Here is an 18994-nt window from a genome sequence, read left to right as displayed (position 1 = left end):
AATTGACGGCTTTGTGCCCAAGTTCAGACGATATACAGAGAGATGGAAGGGCAGGTAGTACTGAATAAGCAGGGAGTCTGCAGGACTTCGACAGATTGAGAGAATGGGCAAAGAAATGGCAGATGGAATACAGTGTAGGGAAGTGTATGGTCACGCACTTTTGTACAAGGAATAAGGGCATAGACTATTTTAAATGGGGAAAAAATCAGAGATGCAAAGGTACTTAGGGGTCCTTGTGCAGGATTCTCTGAAGGTTGATTCAGTGGCAAGGAAGGCAAATGCAATGTTAGCGTTCACTTCAAGAGGGTTAGAATATAAAAGGAAAGATGTAATGTTGAGGCTTTATAAGGTGTTGGTCAGACTTCACATGGGAGTATTGGGAGCAGTTTGGATCTCTTATCTAAAAGATGTTCTGACATTGGAAAGGGTCCAGAGGGGTTTCATGAGAATGACTCTGGGAATGAAAGGGTTAACATATTGAAACCTATTGAATATTGAAAGGCCTAGAACAGAGTGGATGTGGAGAAGGTGTTTCCTATGTTGCGTGAGCCTAGGACCAGAGAGCACAGCCTTACAATAGAGGGACATCCATTTAGGAGGAATTTTTTCAACCAGAATGTGGTATACCCGTGGAATTTATTGCCGCAATGGCTGTGGAGGCAAAGTCACTTAGTATTTTTAAAGCAGAGGTTGACAGGTTTTTGGTTAATCAGGCTGTCAAAGCTTACAGAGATAAGGCAGGAGAATGGGTTGAGAGGGATAATAAGTCAGCCACGATATACTGGCAGAGCAGATTCCATTGAGATTGGGTGCGACTTCAACTAAAGGTATTGGGTTAAGGGTGAAAGGTGAAATATTTAAGGAGAACCTGAGGGGGCATCTCTCCACTCAGAGGATGTGAGAATATGGAACGTGCTGCTAGAGGAAGTGGTAGAGGCAGGCTCAATTGCAAAATTGAAAGAAGTTTGGATAATTACGTGGATAGGAGGGGTATGGAGGGCTATGGTTCAGGGGTGGGACGATGAAGTACAACATGGAGAAGATGGGCCAAAGGGTCTGTTTCTGCACTATAGTGCTGTATGACACTATGACAGCAGACACTTGGGAACATTACTAGCTGAAGGATACCCTTCCAAGTACCATCCTCACTTGGAGAATTATTGTTGACTTTTCAATATAGTTCTATCTGAATCTTGTCAGCAAAGACTGGACCCCAAAAATTTAATTCAGAAAACACACCTATGGTGGAACAGAGCTAATCCCACTGCAGCAGATATTTATTCAAAATCATCGGGGAACAAGCACTTATGTCAAAAATCAATGGCTACCTTTGAGGCTTTGTAAGCCAAGGAGCCAAAGAGCTCATACATACAAAACCAAGCAATAAAACACACAATCTCAGAGCAGCTGAGGTGCCAGAGTACGGAGCAGGAGTCCTAAGTATAATGATTTCAAATCCTTACTGATTCAAGGATGAACTTTATTGACCATATCCATTTACATGTACAGTGGATTCCAGTCAATTGGTCCATCGTTTAATCAGGGCAGTCGCTTATATGGAACAACTCTTAAAGAATGAAAATTAATTGAGGGAATAGCCAGGATTCTCTTCCTTTATTTGCGACAGTACGGCATTTAATTTGGACAGGAGACCATGGCCGAACAGTTCCTAACTAGCAACAGCCGTGGGCACTCGTGCGGTCATTACACTACAGTGCTTAGATGAAAAAATTTTCAAACAACGTCAGCTGCGTGTGTTGTTCAAAAAGCACTGATTTTTGTCACTGATAGTTGGTGAGTAATAAACAGTAAGACAATTCAGAACTGTTTTGCTTACTGCAGTTTCAAGCACTCAGGCTTGGACATGCCAGAAATGGCCAGGGGGTGAAAATGAAATGATTTCACAATTTCAGCAAGCTGGGAACTATGAAGAATTTGAAGGTATCAACAATCTTTTAGAATGTTACAATTAAAATGAAAATTTGGGGGATGCAATTATCAAAATCATTGTATGAAGGCATTCCATTATTTGCACTGACCTTGTTCATTTACAGCCAATCAAAAGAACATGGCAGCGTACACTCGATGAATTCCTGTCGACACTTATTAAGAACTAACGCACAGCTTTATAGTACTGTAGTAGTATTGCTGTGTTCTAATTTGTTACTCTGTTAAAAAGTAGTTTTCTTTTTTTTATATAACTTTTCAACAATTTCCATGACACCTCAGTTAATTGGGACCAAAATGTACTGATCCCAATTAACCAGAATCTACTGCATTAGGAATTTGCTGTGCTATGATATGCAACAACAATGATAAACAAATAGAGGTTAAAGTGCAGATATAGAATAAAATGAGCATAAATTCAATGTGCTTCCAATGTAAACAGCATTGTAGACAATGGCTTTATGTGTCTTCAGTGTAGTGCAATAATGAGGGAAATAGGGATGGTGGGGGTGGGGTGGACTATGACATGATTAACTGTTTGGGGAAGAAACCAAGTTCCTAAGAATAAAGTGCCCTAATGTTGGTTGTATGATAGGGAAGGGAATATGAACAGGGTGGAGAAGTAGGGACAACGCAATGAGTTTCATCTCTAAGCTGATCAACAAAGTCAGAGTGAGGAGTTTTCTGCCCGTCGAATGATTGCATTTCTAACTCTGATGGCTAGAAGATCTATATTGTTGAATTGGAAAGAAATTGATCCTCCCACTGTATTTAATTGGTTCTCTCAAACTATGTTATGTTTAAATTTAGAAAAAATTAGAAGTGGTACTTTTGAGACTTCTATTAAATTTGAAAAGTTATGGAGACCATTTATTCAACATTTTCATATGATGTAATATGACCCTGTGCCAAGTTCATTTGATTTCCCAGCTTTCAGCTTATGTATTTTGAGAGGACCGGAAGTGACGGCATTGATGAATACTTATTTTTGTGAGATATTATAAACAGCCCGCTTTTTTTTTTCCTTCTCTTTTGTTTTTTTTCTTTTATATTACTTATTAGTTATAGTTATTAGATTAGATTAGCTAGTTCTGCATTATATAAATTTTTTTTTGTTTTTTTTTCTTTCTTTTTTCTGTTTTTTTTATATTATACATTATGAAATATTTAGATTTACTATGTCCATACATATATCTTATGGCTTATGTCTTGATAAATCATTTATATTGTAACTATTATGTATGTTTTTTTTTCATATGTAATGGAATGTGTATGTTGGTAATTTCTTTATCATTATATCATCTGTATTCTGTCCATATAACTAATATTAATAAAAAGATAAAGAAAGAAAGAAAGAAAGAAAGAAAGAAAGAAAGAAAGAAAGAAAGAAAGAAAGAAAGAAAGAAAGAAAGAAAGAAAGAAAGAAAGAAAGAAAGAAAGAAAGAAAGAAAGAAAGAAAGAAAGAAAGAAAGAAAGAAAGAAAGAAAGAAAGAAAGAAAGAAAGAAAGAAAGAAAGAAAGAAAGAAAGAAAGAAAGAAAGAAAGAAAGAAAGAAAGAAGAAAAGAAAAGGGGAGTTTTCTTCCTCCATCTCTAACCATCCATTCCAAAATTATGGCCAATTGAGGAGCTGTTGCTGCAGAAATCGACTAATTTGCCTGATAATCTAAGTTTCAAATTCAGGTCCTCTCGCCCCAGTTCCTCAACGTCCCTAAACACTGTCCATCCATATTCTCATCTGCTAGATATTTCATTAATAGCCCCTTCTTCCTCCAAACGCAACAGTTTTAGCTTCTACAGAATTTTGTAAGTGAGTAGATATTAAATTCTTGTAAACCCCTGCCAACCACCAGGTTTGAACCAGTTGTAAAGATTTTTAAAAATATGTTCCCAGTCAGTAAACCACAAATACAATGAACTGTCTGCTTCATCAACTAAACACAGAGGCTCTCATTGCCTGTGTATTCTCGTAATTCAGTTACATAAACACAAAGGATTCTGCAAATGCTGGAAGTCCAAAGTGACACACACAAAATGCAGAACTGATTAAGTGTCTCAGCCCAAAGTGTTGACTCTTTATTTCTCTCCGTAGGCAGCCTGACATTTTGAACTCCTTCAGCATTTTGTGTTACTCTAAATTTCAGTTGCTGATCTCTCCCACAAGAGTTTGATTCTGGATAACAATGACCAATCAACATCAGCCCGCTCACTAAGTTTTACCATGCAGCCTTATGGCACGCTGCTCAGCTAGCAACAGAAACAAGGTCATACTAGGCTACACAAAATTTTAATGGAACATAATTCCCTACTGCAAAAAAAAATTCTACGATTACATTCAATTACTTGGATTCATGTAATTGTTTTCAAAGTGCACTATATGAATTCTGCCCTTCCAAAATCAACTTAGTCATACAATGTACACTTACTATTCAAAATACCTGTACACCTGCTCATTAATGCAAATATCTAATCAACCAATCATGTGGCAGTAACTCAATGCAGAAAAACATGTAAACATGGTCACGACAGTCAGTTGGTGTTCAGACCAAACATCAGAATGGGGAAGAAATGTGATCTAAGCACTTTGACCGTAGAATGATTGTTGGTGCCAGACAGGATGGTTTGAGTATCTCAGAAACTGCTGATCTCCTGGGATTTTCACGTACAACAGTCTCCGGAGCTTACAGAGAATGGTGTGAAAAACAAACAAAAAACATCCAGTGAGCAGCAGTTCTGTGGGCAAAAACTCCTTGTTAATGAGAGAGGTCAGAGGAGAGTGGCCAGACTGGTTCAAGCTGACAGGAAGGCAACAGTAACTCAAATAACCATGCATTACGTCAGTGGCATGCAGGAGCATCTCTGAACACACAACACGTCAAACCTTGAAGTGGACAGGCTGCAGCAGCACAAAACCACACCAGGTTACAATCCTGTACTTAGTGTAGTGGCCGCTGAGTGCATAAACAATTATTTTTGAGGAGGAATGTCACAAAGGGTGCACTTGGAATATTGTCAACAGTTTTGGGCCCCATGTCTTAGAAAAGATGTGTTGTTATTGGAGAGAGTACAGAGAAGTTTCACAAGGATGTTCCAAGAATGGAAGGATTAACATATGAGGAGCGTTTGGCAGTTTCAGGGCTGTACTTACTGGAATTTACAAGAATACAGGGGGATCTTATTGAAATCTACTGAATGTTGAAAGGAGTAAATAGGATGGATGTGGAGAGGATGTTTCCTGTGATGGGGATATCCAGAACTAAAGGGCACTGCCTCAAAATTGAGGGACGATCTTTTCAAACAGAGGTAAGGAGGAACTTTTTTTTAATCAAACAAAGCAGAAGTTGATAGATTCCTGATTGGTCGGGGCATCAAGGGACATTGTGAGAGGGCAGGTAGACGGGGTTGAATGGGATCTTGGATCAGTCATGATGAAATGGTGGAGTGGACTCCATGGGCTGAATGGCCTAATTCTGCTCCTATGTCTTATGGTTTCACTTTGATTGGTTTCTGCATAACCATGTCGTGCACAGAAAATATACAAACAGCATCGATATCAACAGGTAACCCACTCTAGGTATGCAAATTGGCGATACTGGAGTTTAAAGCCACGTGTTCAGGGTCCCGGTCAATGGATAGTGTGGCGTTCAAGGCCTGAAGTTTGGGGTCATTATCCAGTGACCAATTTGCTGTCAACAGCAAGTACAGTGTTGATATTAGAGAGAGTACAGAGGAAATTTACTAGAATGTTACCTGGGTTTCAGCACCTAAGTTACAGAGAAAGGTTGAACAAGTTAGGTCTTTATTCTTTGGAGCGAAGAAGGTTGAGGGGGGACTTGATAGAGGTATTTAAAATTATGAGGGGGATAGATAACAGTTGACATGGATAGGCTTTTTCCATCGAGAGTAGGGGAGATTCAAACAAGAGGACGAGTTGAAAGTTAGGGGGAAAAATTTTAGGGGTAACATGAGGGGGAACTTCTTTTCTCAAAGAGTGGTAGCTGTGTGGAATGAGCTTCCAGTAGAAGTGGTAGAGGCAGGTTCCATATTGTCATTTTTTAAAAATTGGATAGGTATATGGACAGGAAAGGAATGGAGGGTTATGGGCTGAGTGCAGGCCAGTGGGACTAGGTGAGATTAAGCGTTCGGCATGGACTAGAAGGGCCGAGATGGCCTGTTTCCGTGCTGTAATTGTTATATGTTTATGGTTATTAAAGATGGAAGCCCGAAGGTCAAATGGAAGTTGGAAGTCCAAAGTCAAGGTCCATGGAGTTGACTGTTCACAGCCGACCAGGAAGAAGGTATTGGAGTCCATGTTCCACCAATGTGCCAGGGGGTGGTGTGGCATAGCATGTGAGCTGGAGTCAGCGCTGCCCCCTAGTGTTCGCTTGACAGAAGACAAGTCATATTGTGTTCAACTGCAGTCTGCTGCCACATTCATAGACTCAGGGTCTTAGACTATTTTTTTTTGTGTGACTGTATGGTTTTGTGTGCTAGCACATGGCCAAGTGGTTAAGGCGTTGGTCTAGTGATCTGAAGGCCGCTAGTTCGAGCCTCAGCTAAGGCTGTGTGTTGTGTCCTCGAGCAAGGCACTTAACCACACATTGCTCTGCGACAACACCGGTGCCAAGCTGTATCAGCCCTTGCCCTTCCCTTGGTCAACATCGGTGGAGCGGAGAGGGGAGACTTGCAGCATGGGCAACTGCCGGTCTCCCATATGGAAACTTCCCAAGGCTCAAATCCATTGTCTCTCGAGACTAATGGATGCCTATATATATGTTACTGACACCTTAAATGTGCTATGTGGCTATGTGTACTTTGCACTGTGTATATGTGTATCACAATCTCCATCAGCACAGGTGCACCACGAGACTGTGTGCTTAGCTCCCTGCTCTACACCTACGGCTGTGCGCTAAGTACATGGGTAAAGGCCTTCCAACCACTGAGCACAACTATAGGAAACACTGTCATAGGAAAGCAGATCCATCATCAAAGATCCTCACCATCCAGGCCATGCTCTTTTCTCATTGCTGCCATCAGGTAGCAGGTACAAATGGCTCAGCACTTGCACCACCAGATTCTTAAACAAAGAGGATAACTACACTCATCTGTTGGGATGTTCTCACAACAAATTATCTCACTTTAAGGACTCTTATCGTATTATTTCATGCTCTCAGTTTTTTTTAATTGCCATTTACTTATATTTGCATTTCTACAGTTTGTTGTCTTCTGCATTCTGGTTGATCTTTCATTGATCCTGTTTACAGTAACTATTCTATAGATTTTCTGAGTCTGTTCACAAGCAAAAGAATGTCAGGGTTGCACCTGATGACATGTTTGTAGTCTGATACTAAAATTTACAGTGAACTTAGTTGGTAACGTGTTTCGCACCTTGGGCCCACAATAACACAGTTCTGTTTGACTATATTCATGTATGGCTGAATGACAATTAAACTTGAACTTAAAGGCCAGAGCCCCAAGTCTGCTGGGGAAATTCAAGGTCCAATGTCTACGAACGCACAAGTCTAGGGGGGAGGGGGGGGTGTATGTGTGCGCGCGCGCTTACACACACATTGGCTGCAGTTTCTTGTTGTATTCTACTGAACAGAACATTGTGGGCACACTATGCTGGAACCAGAATGTGTGGTGGCACTTACGGGCTGTCCCCAGCACATCCTGAGGTTGTGTTGGTTGTTTACACAAAATGACTCATTTCACTGGATGTTTTGACGTACATTTGTTAAATAAATGAACCTGAACAGCCAGATGATATACTTAAGTACTTCTGCGAGAAAGAACTGTTGGTCAGCATATCAAGAACTCCCCTCCTTCCACCAACAAGACAAGAATATTTAGATCCACCCCACAGAAGGGGGACTTGACCTTGGTTACTACATGAAAATACATTGATATGATCATTTTTTAAATGACATTTCTGTCAACATCTCAGCTGTCTGAAATGAGACATGAACCTTTACCTTTTGACCAGTTTGGTATGAGTGACCCTACTAAGAGTGAAAGCACACAGCTGTGACCCCAGCCAACTCAGCTCTCCAGGTCATTGAGGCACACAAGCCTCTAAACAAGGAAATGCCTCGTGTCGTAAAGAGTCACAGATTGGACCAGTCCTACCCAATTGAGGAAAACCTGATGCTTTGAAAATATTTGATTATAAATCCAACATTTCAATCACTACTGGAGTTTAGAAGGTATATTACCACCAACCTTTTGCATGGAAAGTCCACCCTTTTCGGAAGTACTCATGTAACATTATTCTATCTTGCAGTCCACTCTGACACACCCTGTTGTAAAATTGTCTGGCAATGTAAACATAAGCCGAAGGAATGGCTCCTGCAACACCCTTTGCGCCGAAGAATCCGTTCACTTCTGGTGAGGCTAACAATATCCGGTAATCTGCACAGGTCCCCAAGATTAGATCCATGTAGTTTTGAGTAAGGTTAAAATACCCTGAAGTCAAGTATATTGTAGAATCCTCTTCAGCTTCAGTCATCAAGGCTTCAGTCACTTGCTCGTCTATTCTAATTCCGAAGGGTTTCATTTGTATAATGGGGTAAATCCAAGTATCCGTCTGTCGTGGAGTTCCATCTGCGTCATAAGTCAGGACCAAGTCATCTTCAGAAGGACCTTCAGCCAAGCCTGTTAGGTGGGCTGCGTGTTGTTGCTTGTGTCTTGCCTCATCCACCACAGCCATGATCCTCTCGTGTGCTGCCGCACAAAAATCTCTTCGACTGCCTGAAAAATAATTTCAACAGTCAACTCAAGTATTCTTGCTGGATGTCCAGCACAGACATACAAAAATTACAAAAATCTGATTAAAGGTTAAATATAAATTGTTCTATCAGAATTTCAAAAAGCACAAGTAAAAGAAGTAGGCCTTTCAGCCACTCAAGCTTGTTCTGCCATTCAACATGATAGCTGATCTTTTTGCTGGCCTCACCTCCACTTTCCTGCTTGTTTCCCCATTATCATTGACTAACCAATAAACAAGAATATACCTACTTTAATCTTGAATATATTCAGTTATTCACCGAGCACAGCTTTACACGCAAGCTTCGGACCTGAATTTTTGTCCTCATCTCTATTTCGAAAGGGCTATTCACTTATTCTGAACCACACAGACTGCTGGAGGAACTCATCAGGCCAGGCAGCATCTATAGAAAAGGCTGACGTGTCAGTGATGAAGGGTCTCAGTCCGAAGCTTCAACTGTACTCTTTTCCATTGATGCTGCCTGGCCTGCTGAGTTCCTCCAGCATTTTGTGTGTGTTACTTGGATTTCCAACATCTGCATTTTCCCTTGCTTTTGATTTGATTCACTTATTCTGAAATTCTGCCCCCTAAAGTCTAATTATCCCACAGGAAGAAACAGCCTCTCAGCATATACCCTACAATCTCCTCGGAATCTTAGATAACATTAAATCTTGATCTTCTAAACCTCATGAACCTGTCTAACGTTTTCTTATCAGACAACCACCTGATCCCAGCAATGAACCTTCTCCATCTTCGATGTATGTACACTACTCACATAAAAGTTATGTACAATAATCCAAGGTCCTGCAGTCTGCATTGCTGTAGCAAGAGTTTCCTACATTCGTTCTCGGTTGCCTTTGCAATAAAGGCCAACAGTCCATTTGTTCACCTATCTAACTGCTGCAACTGCATGCTAACACTGTTATTTATTTTGTATTTTATTTAGAAGTACAGCACGGAATAGGCCCTTTGAGCCATGTCGCCCAGCAACCCTGACTTAACCCTAACCTAACTCCAGGTCAATTTACAATGATCAATTAACCTACCCAGTACAGCTTTGGACTGTGGGAGGAAATGGGAAGGCCCGGAGAAAACCCACACATTCCATGGGAAGGGCATACAGAGACTCCTTACAGAGAACACTGGGATTGTACTCTGAACTCTGACGCAGAGCTGTAATAGCATAGAAGAAACACAGAACATACAGCATTGTACTAACTGCTACGCTGCCATGTTCCATGTACACGTCCATTCAGGTCTGTGCCTGGCAGCAAGCATCTTGAATCTCTCTGCTTCCATCATTCTACAAAGAACATAGAACATATGTTCTAATATGTTCATATCTAACATATGTTCTACTTTTCTAATCTTCCTTGTATAGTGGACAACCACAAATATCCCATCTTGTGCTCACCCACCAAACACGTGATTGTTCACTTCACCTATTTATATACCTTCACACACTGTGCCTCCTATCTATCTTCTTACTACCAGCGACTTTGGAGAGAGCTCAGCACTGGTCCTGCAGCAACCTACTAATTATGGCAATGTCAACCAGAAATTATCCTGATTCTGTTAGGTAACTATCTTCTATCCCTGCTGATATATTACCCCTTGTATCAAGTTATATAAAGCTAAGGCACAAACAGAATTATGTAGGTATGAACAAAAAACCTCAGACATCACCCTGGTCATGCTCTATTTTCGCTGCCATCAGGAAGTGGTACAGCAGCCTCAAGACTAACGCCAGCAGATTCAGGAACCGTTATTACCCCTCAATCATCAGGCTCTTGAACCAAAAGGGATAACTTCATTTAGCTTCACTTGCCCCATCACTGAACTGTTCCCACAACCTATGGACTCACTTTCAAGGACTCTTCATCTCATGTTCTCAATATTTTGTGCTTATTTTTCCCCCTTTTGTATTTGCACAGTTTGTGGTCTTTCATGCAAAGATTGTCTGTCCTCTTTCATTGATTCTATGTTGCTTGGATTTACTCAGTATGCCCACAAGAAAATGAATCTCAGGGCTGTATATTGTGACATCATGCATTTGATAATATATTTGCTTTTAGGTGACAAAGGTTGAGTATTCCAGTCTACTTCACTTAGAACGTAGAACACCACAGCACAGTACAAACCCTTTATTATATACCCCTGGGGTTCAGTTTATTCGGTAGACTGTCACTAAAACGCTGGGAGAATGAGACTGACTTTTGGACATTGCTGACTGCAGAGTTCCTTGGTTACTATGGTGGAGAGAGGTTGAGTTATTTGATGGTCAATTGAATGGTATGGTTTCTCTGCAGCTTGTTTATTTTTTACAAGGAGAAACACACACAGAGTCGAGATGGATTCCATCAATGGAAGACACCAGAAAGTCGGTCGCTGGTTTAAACTTTCAGTAGACCAAAGGGGTGAGATGAGATCGATCCAGAGTATTGATAAATAACTCTCACAAGTACTCCAACTAGAATAAGTTTGCAGAGAGAGAGGAGCGGAGAGGAAGGTTTGAAACAGAAGAAACCTAGTGACAAAGAGGTCACTGTTTGGACTCTTTCTCCAAGTAGCCCGTGAGGGTGAATTTGTTTCTATTTGACTACGAAGGTGTGATTGCCACATAGTTAATTCACAGGAGTGGGTTCTCTGGTGAGGGGAAACACTTTGTGTGTTTACCCTTTTGTCTGGGTGTGGTAATTCATTGAAGAAAGGCACCCCTGTGGCAAATCACTGTTGAGAGTTATTTTGTATGTCATGGAACTGGATAAGTGGCTATCATATTGTATGTGCTTGGGGTAACCTTGTGGAATCTACCGGTATGTCAACCCTTGCCTGGGTGGTGGTTCCCTTGAAGATGGTCCCTGTTGTGATAAGCTACTGTTGGTGATAATCCATAGATGGATTCTGTTTGAATATCTTGTGACCACCACTTTGGGATGTCCTGTAGCTGAATTCAGGTGTGGTACTGCTAGTGTTGAAAGGATATTCGTTGATGATCACTGTCGGTGATACTTCATGTGTGGAGAGGAACAACTTCAGAGATAGAACTTACTGCAATTGTTATTTTGTATTGCTGTCATGGAAACTGTGGAATATCGACATAATTGCCTTCTCACAACATTCACACAGACATACTTTATTGATCCCGAGGGAAATTGGGTTTCATTACAGCCGCACCAACCAAGAGTAGTGAAGAAATATAGCAATATAAAACCATAAACAATTAAATAATAATAAGTTAATCATGCCATGTGGAAATAAGTCCAGGACCAGCCTACTGGCTCAGGGTGTCTGACACTGCAAGGGAGGAGTTGTAAAGTTTGATGGCCACAGGCAGGAATGACTTCCTATGACACTCAGTGTTACATCTCAGTGGAATGAGTCTCTGGCTGAATGTACTCCTGTGCCTAACCAGTACATTATGGAGTGGATGGGAGACATTGTCCAAGATGGCGTGCCTTTGGACTACAAGCATCTCGCATTAATTAACCTGTGCATCTGAAATGAACTTCTCTTACCTGCCATTGTAAGACTGCAACTCTTGCCACCTGAGCTTGAATAAGTTTGGGAACTTTATATTTACACCTACAGATGCATAACACTGTTAACTCTTGATTTACCTGGTTTAAGTTACTATATGATGTAGTTACTAATAAAACAGTGCTTTGTTAACAGCAAGACCAGACTCCAGACGTGTTCTGTTGCTGCTGATACTTTTACAGGGTTGTGTGTACGTGACACCCTTTAACCCATTATGCTGTGCCGACCTTTTAACCTACTCAATGATCAATTTTACCCTTCACTCCGATAGACCATAACCCTCCAATTTGCTCTCATCCATGTCCCTAATCTATCACCTCCACCACCACTCCAGGCAGTTCATTCCAGGCATTTACCACTCTGTAAAAATAAAAACACCTTGCATCTCCCCTAAATTTTCCTCCATCCACCTTACAGAGGTGTCCTCTGGCATTAGCCATTGCTGCTCAAGGGTAAAGATGCTAGCTACTCACTCCATCTATACCTCTTATAATCTTATACACCTCCATCAAATCATCTCTCATCCTCTCTCGTTCCAAAAACATTCTGGAGGAAGTGTAGCCCTAATGATGAAAGATGGGATAACAAAAGTAGAAAGGATGGATGTTAACTCCAAGAATCAAACAGTATCAGCCTGGGTGAAGCTAAGAAAGACTAGGGGGAGATAATGATTGGCAAATGTGTGTCCGAGTAGCAATAATGCAATGCAGGAGAGAAAAAAAATTAGAGAAATGTTATGAAAGTGAGAATACAGTTATTATGGAGACTTAAAGCCACACATAGTTGGGCAAACCAAAATTAACTGTTTTCTAGATGAGAAAACAATGACGCAGCAGGTATTTTATATCCTGTAGTGGGTAATAAGAAAGGGTTAATAGATAATCTGGCAGTTTGAAGGCCTGTACAGACTAACACAATACAATAGTATTTTATGTAAAGGTGCTTATATTGAAATGTTCCTACAATCAATTATCTCACTTTAAGGACTCTATCTCATGTTCTCATTACTTACTGCTATTTACAGTGGTATGCAAAAGTTTGGGCACCTCTGGTCAAAATTTCTGTCACTGTGAATAGCTAAGCGAGTAAAAGATGACCTGATTTCCAAAGGGCATAAAGTTAAAGATGACACATTTTTTTTAAATTTAAGCAAGATTACTTTTTTATTTCCATCTTTTAAAGTTTCAAAATAACAAAAAAGGAAAAGGGCCCAAAGTGAAAGTTTGGGCACCATGCATGGTCAGTACCCCCTTTGTCAAGTATCACAGCTTATAAACGCATTCTGTAGCCAGCTAAGAGACTTTCAATTCTTGTTTGGGGAATTTTCACTCATTCTTCCTTGCAAAAAGCTTCTAGTTCTGTGAGATTCTTGGGCTGTCTTTCATGCACTGCTCTTTTGAGGTCTATCAACAGATTTTCGATGATGTTTAGGTCGGGGGACAGTGAGGGCCATGGCAAAACCTTCAGCTTGCACCTCTTGAGGTAGTCCATTGTGGATTTTGAGGTGTGTTTAGGATCATTATCCTGTTGTAGAAGTCATCCTCTTTTCATCTTGTTTTTTTTAAAACAGACGGTGTGATGTTTGCTTCCAGAATTTGCTGGTATTTAATTGAATTCATTCTTCCCTCTACCAGTGAAATGTTCCCCGTGCCACTGACTGTAACACAAGCCCAAAGCATGATCGATCCAGCCCTGTGCTTAACAGTTGGAGAAGTGTTCTTTTCATGAAATTCTGCACTCTTTTTTCTCCAAACATACCTTTGCTCATTGTGGCCAAAAAGTTCTATTTTAACTTCATCAGTCCATAGGACTTGTTTCCAAAGTGCATCAGGCTTGTTTAGATGTTCCCTTGCAAATATCTGACACTAAATTTTGTGAGGATGCAGGAAAAGCTTTCTTCTAATGACTCTTCAATGAAGGTCATATTTATGCAGGTGTCGCTGCACAGTAATACAGTGCACCACCGCTCCAGGGTCTGTTAAATTTTCCTGAAGGTCTTTTGTAGTCAAACAGGGGTTTTGATTTACCTTTCTAGCAATCCTACGAGCAGTTCTCTTGGAAAGTTTTCTTGGTCTTCCAGACCGCAACTTGATCTCCACCATTCCTGTTAACTGCAATTTCTTAACTACATTATGAACTAAGGAAACGGCTACCTGAAAACGCTTTGCTATCTTCTTATAGCCTTCTCCTGCTTTATGGGCATCATTTATTTTAATTTTCAGAGTGCTAGGCAGCTGCTTAGAGGAGCCCACGGCTGCTGATTGTTGGGACAAAGTGTGAGGAGTCACAGTATTTATAAAGCTTTAAAATTTACATCACCTGGCCTTTCCTAACGATGACTGTGAACAAGTCATAACCCTAACAAGCTAATTAAGGTCTTAGACCTTGGGCATTAAATGACTTTTTCTTTTAAACCTACACTGATCTTACCAGAATGCAAGGATCTTTGAAAAGTAACAATGATGCATCCACCTTTTTATGACCTTATAGCCATAGGGCCCAGGGGACCTGTCAAACAAGCCTTTTTAGTTTACTTCACAACTTTTATTGCTTATTAGCTTCTGCCCAACTTGTTCTAAATTTAATTTCGCCCTCTATTTTATAAACACTCTAAAATATTCTACATCTTCTTCCCTCGTATTAATCTTCCCATGTCCCCTTTGACTCTCACCAGTTTTTATTGATTCACCACAGAAAGCATCCTATACACATTGCAGCTTGGTATGACAATTGCTGTACCCATGACCGTAAAAAGCTGTAGGGAGCGGTGGATACAACTCAGAACGTCACAGAAACCAGCTTCTTACACCGTGCCCCCCCACCCCTCCATGTTATGTGGCCACTTTTAACTGATCTATCCTTAACATGTTTAGTTTTGTAGAAAATAATAACATGAATTGTTTCATGGACAAAATTTATTTCCACTTTTCAGTGCTAAATTTTACTTCAATAATTTTACTGGCATTCCTCCATGGTATTTTGGCTAAAATCTGAGTTTAAAAAAAAGAACAGTAGCAGAACATTTACAAGGAAGAAGCTTGGCATCTTGTCAAGGATAACTAGGAAGGAACAATAAATCCTATGCTTGTCAGCAATGCCCAGCATGAATTTTTAAAACTTACAGTTGACAGTCATGAATACCATGTATAACAAATGGTAAACTGCATCCCATAACAGATACAGACACTTTACTACGGGGTACATTTCTGATGCTAGGATTTGATCATGGAATCATTTAAATTTAATTCAGACTTTATTTAAGCATCAATAGTTAGATATCAAAAGAGTCAAAATCCATCTTCTAGTGAATGACAGAGGTATGTAGACAAACCTTCATTAAACTTTCCCCCCCCCCCCCCCCAGTGATTGGGGTACATTTTTCTCACTTACCAATATAATGGCAGCACTAAGAATTATGTCTGACTATAATTTCAGGCTTAGCAACACTGTTTATTTGCATTAGCTCTTTGCTCTATCTCGGGGGTCGGCAACCCGCGGCTCCGGAGCCGCATGTGGCTCTTTTACGTCTGTGCTGCGGCTCCCTGTTGCTTTGGGAAATAATTGGTTGTGGCGACCCTTTTCCTGGCACATCCGAACCGACTCACAATTAGATAGCCTACGGGGGTTTGCGAGCACAGAGCTTTGGAGCCTCTGCGCCATGGGGGGCAGGTTGAGGGAGGCTTAAAAGTGAGGCTGAAGATTTCGAATAAAGTTTTTTCCTTCGACTGCAGTTACCGACTCCGTGTCGTAATTTTAGCGCTGCGTGTAGCACACCGCTACATGGTCAGTATTTAATTAAAATGTATTTTATGTTAGTTTGTTAGTTTTTGAAATGTAAATCTAAATTTGAAGATTATGGTGATCTTGTACAATCTAAATAAGACTTTGTGGCGACCCATTTCCTGACACATCCGAACCGGCTCACAATTAGCCAGCGTTCAGGCTAAGGGAGATAGCCTACGGGGGTTTGTGAGTACGTGTCTTTTGCAGCATCCGCGCCCATGGGGGGTGGGTTGAGGGAGGCTTAAAAGCAAGGCTGTTTAGTTCGAATAAAGCTATCTTTGACTGCAGTTTACTGACTGCGTGTAGCAACCGCTACAACGTGTTTTTATCGCTGGCTGTCCAGAGGGGAGGTGCTGAAACGCTTTGTCGCGTGTCTGGAAGAAGTGAAAACTTTCCTGGGCAGCAAAGGGCTCACCTTTCCTGAGCTGGAACAGCCAGAGTGGCTGGAAAAGCTACACTTCATGGTAGACATAACAGCGCACCTGAACACGCTGAACACAGCTCTTCAACGGGGTAAGGACGTACAGCCCTGCACATGTTGGAGGATGTTTTGGCATTCGAGCGCAAGTTGACGTTGCTTGCCAGAGATTTACAGAAAGGCACATTGTCTCACTTCCCCAATTTGAGAGAGTTCAAACAAGGTCACGACATGATAAATTCGGAGTATTTACATTGGGCAATCATCGCAATGCAAACATCGTTTGGGAAACGCTTCTGTGAGTTCAGAGAGGAAAAAAACACATTATCCTTCCTGGTCACTCCCCTAAGCATCGATCCATCCCTACTGAATACGACTGCATTGTCAGGTGTGAGTCAACCTGAACAAGGATGATAAATATTTTAATTGCCTATTATTTTACGTATATTCATATGCTTTCATTGTTCAGTGAAATAGTCCTTTTATTTTTCAGGTTGACAGCTGGCTGACGTTATTTTTGGTTTGCTGCTGGCGGCAAATTTAAGTTTGGCGTTTTTCATAAATACAAGAAGGATTCAAATAGACGTTGAGTATTTTACTTAAAAGTAACCTTCAACCCAACGTCTTTTTTTCGGAGGTCAACATGTTTTTGTTGCATGCAGAAATGTAATTTCGTTTTCTCTGCAGGAGTTCATCAATTTCATAAATGCAACACATTATAGTTTGTTTATACATAGCATAAAGGCAAAACAAAACGTTGTATGCAGTGTTATTTCATTTTAAATGTCAAACGGGTTTTGCGGCTCCCAGTGTTTTCTTTTCTGTGGGAAACGGGTCCAAGTGGCTCTTTCAGTGGTAAAGGTTGCTGACCCCTGCTCTATCTAAAAGCTTGTGGCGTGATAGTGTTACCTAGTAGGAGATAATCTTTTTGTTTTGTGATATGCTACAATTTTTGAAATTGTCCTCAAATATTGTTCAATACTTCAGAAGGAGCACTCAGAGGACACTTTATTAGGTATCTTCTGTATTTCCTGAGGGTACATTTCATAGGCTTCTGCTGCTGTAGCCCATCCACTTCAAGGTTCGATACGTTGTACATTCAGAGATGCTGCTATGCACACCACTGTTATAATGAGTGGTTATTTGAGTTACTGTCACCTTCCTATCAGCTTGAACCATTCTCCTTTGACCTCTCTCATCAGCAAGACAGTTTCACCCACAGAACTGTTGCTCACTGGATGTTGTGCAGTTTTTTTCTTTCGGTTTTTCAAACCATTCTCTAGTAACTCTAGATATCACTGTGTGTGAAAATACAGACCAGCAGTTTCTGAGATACTGAAACCAGCCCCTGTGGCACCAACAATCATTCCATTGGATCAAACTTCTCCATTCTGATGCTTCGTAGGAAGAACAACTGAACCTCTTGACATATCCACGTACTTTTATGCACTGAGTTGCTGCCATATGATTGGCTGATTAGATATTTGCATTAACAAGGTGTACCTAATAAAGTAGCTACTCACCATATTAGAGCATATTACAATCTTTCAGCCCATGATGTTTTGCCAATCCCTTAACCTACTGCAAGATCAATCTAACCCTTTCCTTCCACATAACCCTCTATTTTTCGTTCATCTCTGTGCCATATTGGGAGGAAGACTGTTGTTATGCGCAATTGTTGAATGAATTCATAAATAAAAGATGTGAAATAGTTCACAATGAGAAAAATTTAGCCTTGTTTCAGTTTTCAGAAGAGGAAGAAAGAGTTAGGCATCATATGCAATTCACAAAGAGCTGGGATGAAAGAGAGGACCACTAGTTTCAGAGGCAGTTTAAGTGAAATTCCCTCTGGAAAACCCTAGATAGGCAAAGGATGGAAACTACAGCTCCTAAAAGCAAGAGAACAAAGCACAATGGAAGTTCCAAAATGTAGTTAAATAAAGCAGGCAGCAATCTAATCTAATTTAAGAAAGCCTAGGTAGCTAATCAGAATCCAGAGAAAAGACAGCCCAAAGATGAAGGGTCTCAGCCTGAAACTTCAACTGTATATCCCTTTCCATAGTTGCTGGCTGATTTGAGGAGTTCGTCCAGCATTGTGTGTGTGCAGCTTTTGTTAAAAAAAAGCTTGGCAGAAGAACAAGAATGCTGCAATTTACAATTAGTCACGTGAAAAGAAATAGGACCAATTGTAAAAATAGATGAACATTACTTCAGATGTTTATCTGTTAATAGATGCATAACATCCACACAGATGTATTTTTGGCTTAAGGGCCTTTTGTTGGTAATTTATAAAGTAATTCAGGCAAGTGTAACTAAAATAAACATGCAACAATGTCTTGAATTTTCAGTGAATAAACTACAGAAAAAAATGGTTCTGGGCTAACTAAGGTGTAGATACAGCAGGAAAGTTGAGACTAAGAAATTAAAGAGGAGGTCACACAGCCTCTCATTCCCTGCTCTACTATCCAATAAGATCAGGGATCATCTGCTGCACCAATCGATAAGAACACAGAGCTGATCTTTTATCACAGTGCCACTTTATG

General features: G+C 40.6%; 1 protein-coding gene and 1 long non-coding RNA gene across 6 annotated transcripts in view; one reads left to right on the top strand and one right to left on the bottom strand.

The window, feature by feature from the left end:
* LOC132379989 (CDP-diacylglycerol--glycerol-3-phosphate 3-phosphatidyltransferase, mitochondrial) overlaps positions 1 to 18994 on the bottom strand; it is a 55040-nt gene that overhangs the window by 11938 nt on the left and 24108 nt on the right. For all 5 annotated transcript variants that reach the window (XM_059948423.1, XM_059948421.1, XM_059948422.1 and 2 more), the window contains exon 7: positions 8167 to 8694. In XM_059948423.1, the coding sequence (XP_059804406.1) occupies positions 8167 to 8694 (528 nt within the window). The remainder of the gene's footprint in view (positions 1 to 8166; positions 8695 to 18994) is intronic.
* LOC132379994 (uncharacterized) lies at positions 5196 to 16957 on the top strand. The gene is made up of 3 exons (XR_009507597.1): positions 5196 to 5247; positions 6159 to 6242; positions 16945 to 16957. It is a non-coding gene; the product is annotated as an uncharacterized LOC132379994 (long non-coding RNA).

This window comes from Hypanus sabinus, chromosome 23, assembly GCF_030144855.1.
Source record: "Hypanus sabinus isolate sHypSab1 chromosome 23, sHypSab1.hap1, whole genome shotgun sequence".
NCBI lineage: Eukaryota > Metazoa > Chordata > Chondrichthyes > Myliobatiformes > Dasyatidae > Hypanus > Hypanus sabinus.
This window is presented reverse-complemented; position numbering and strand designations above follow the sequence as displayed.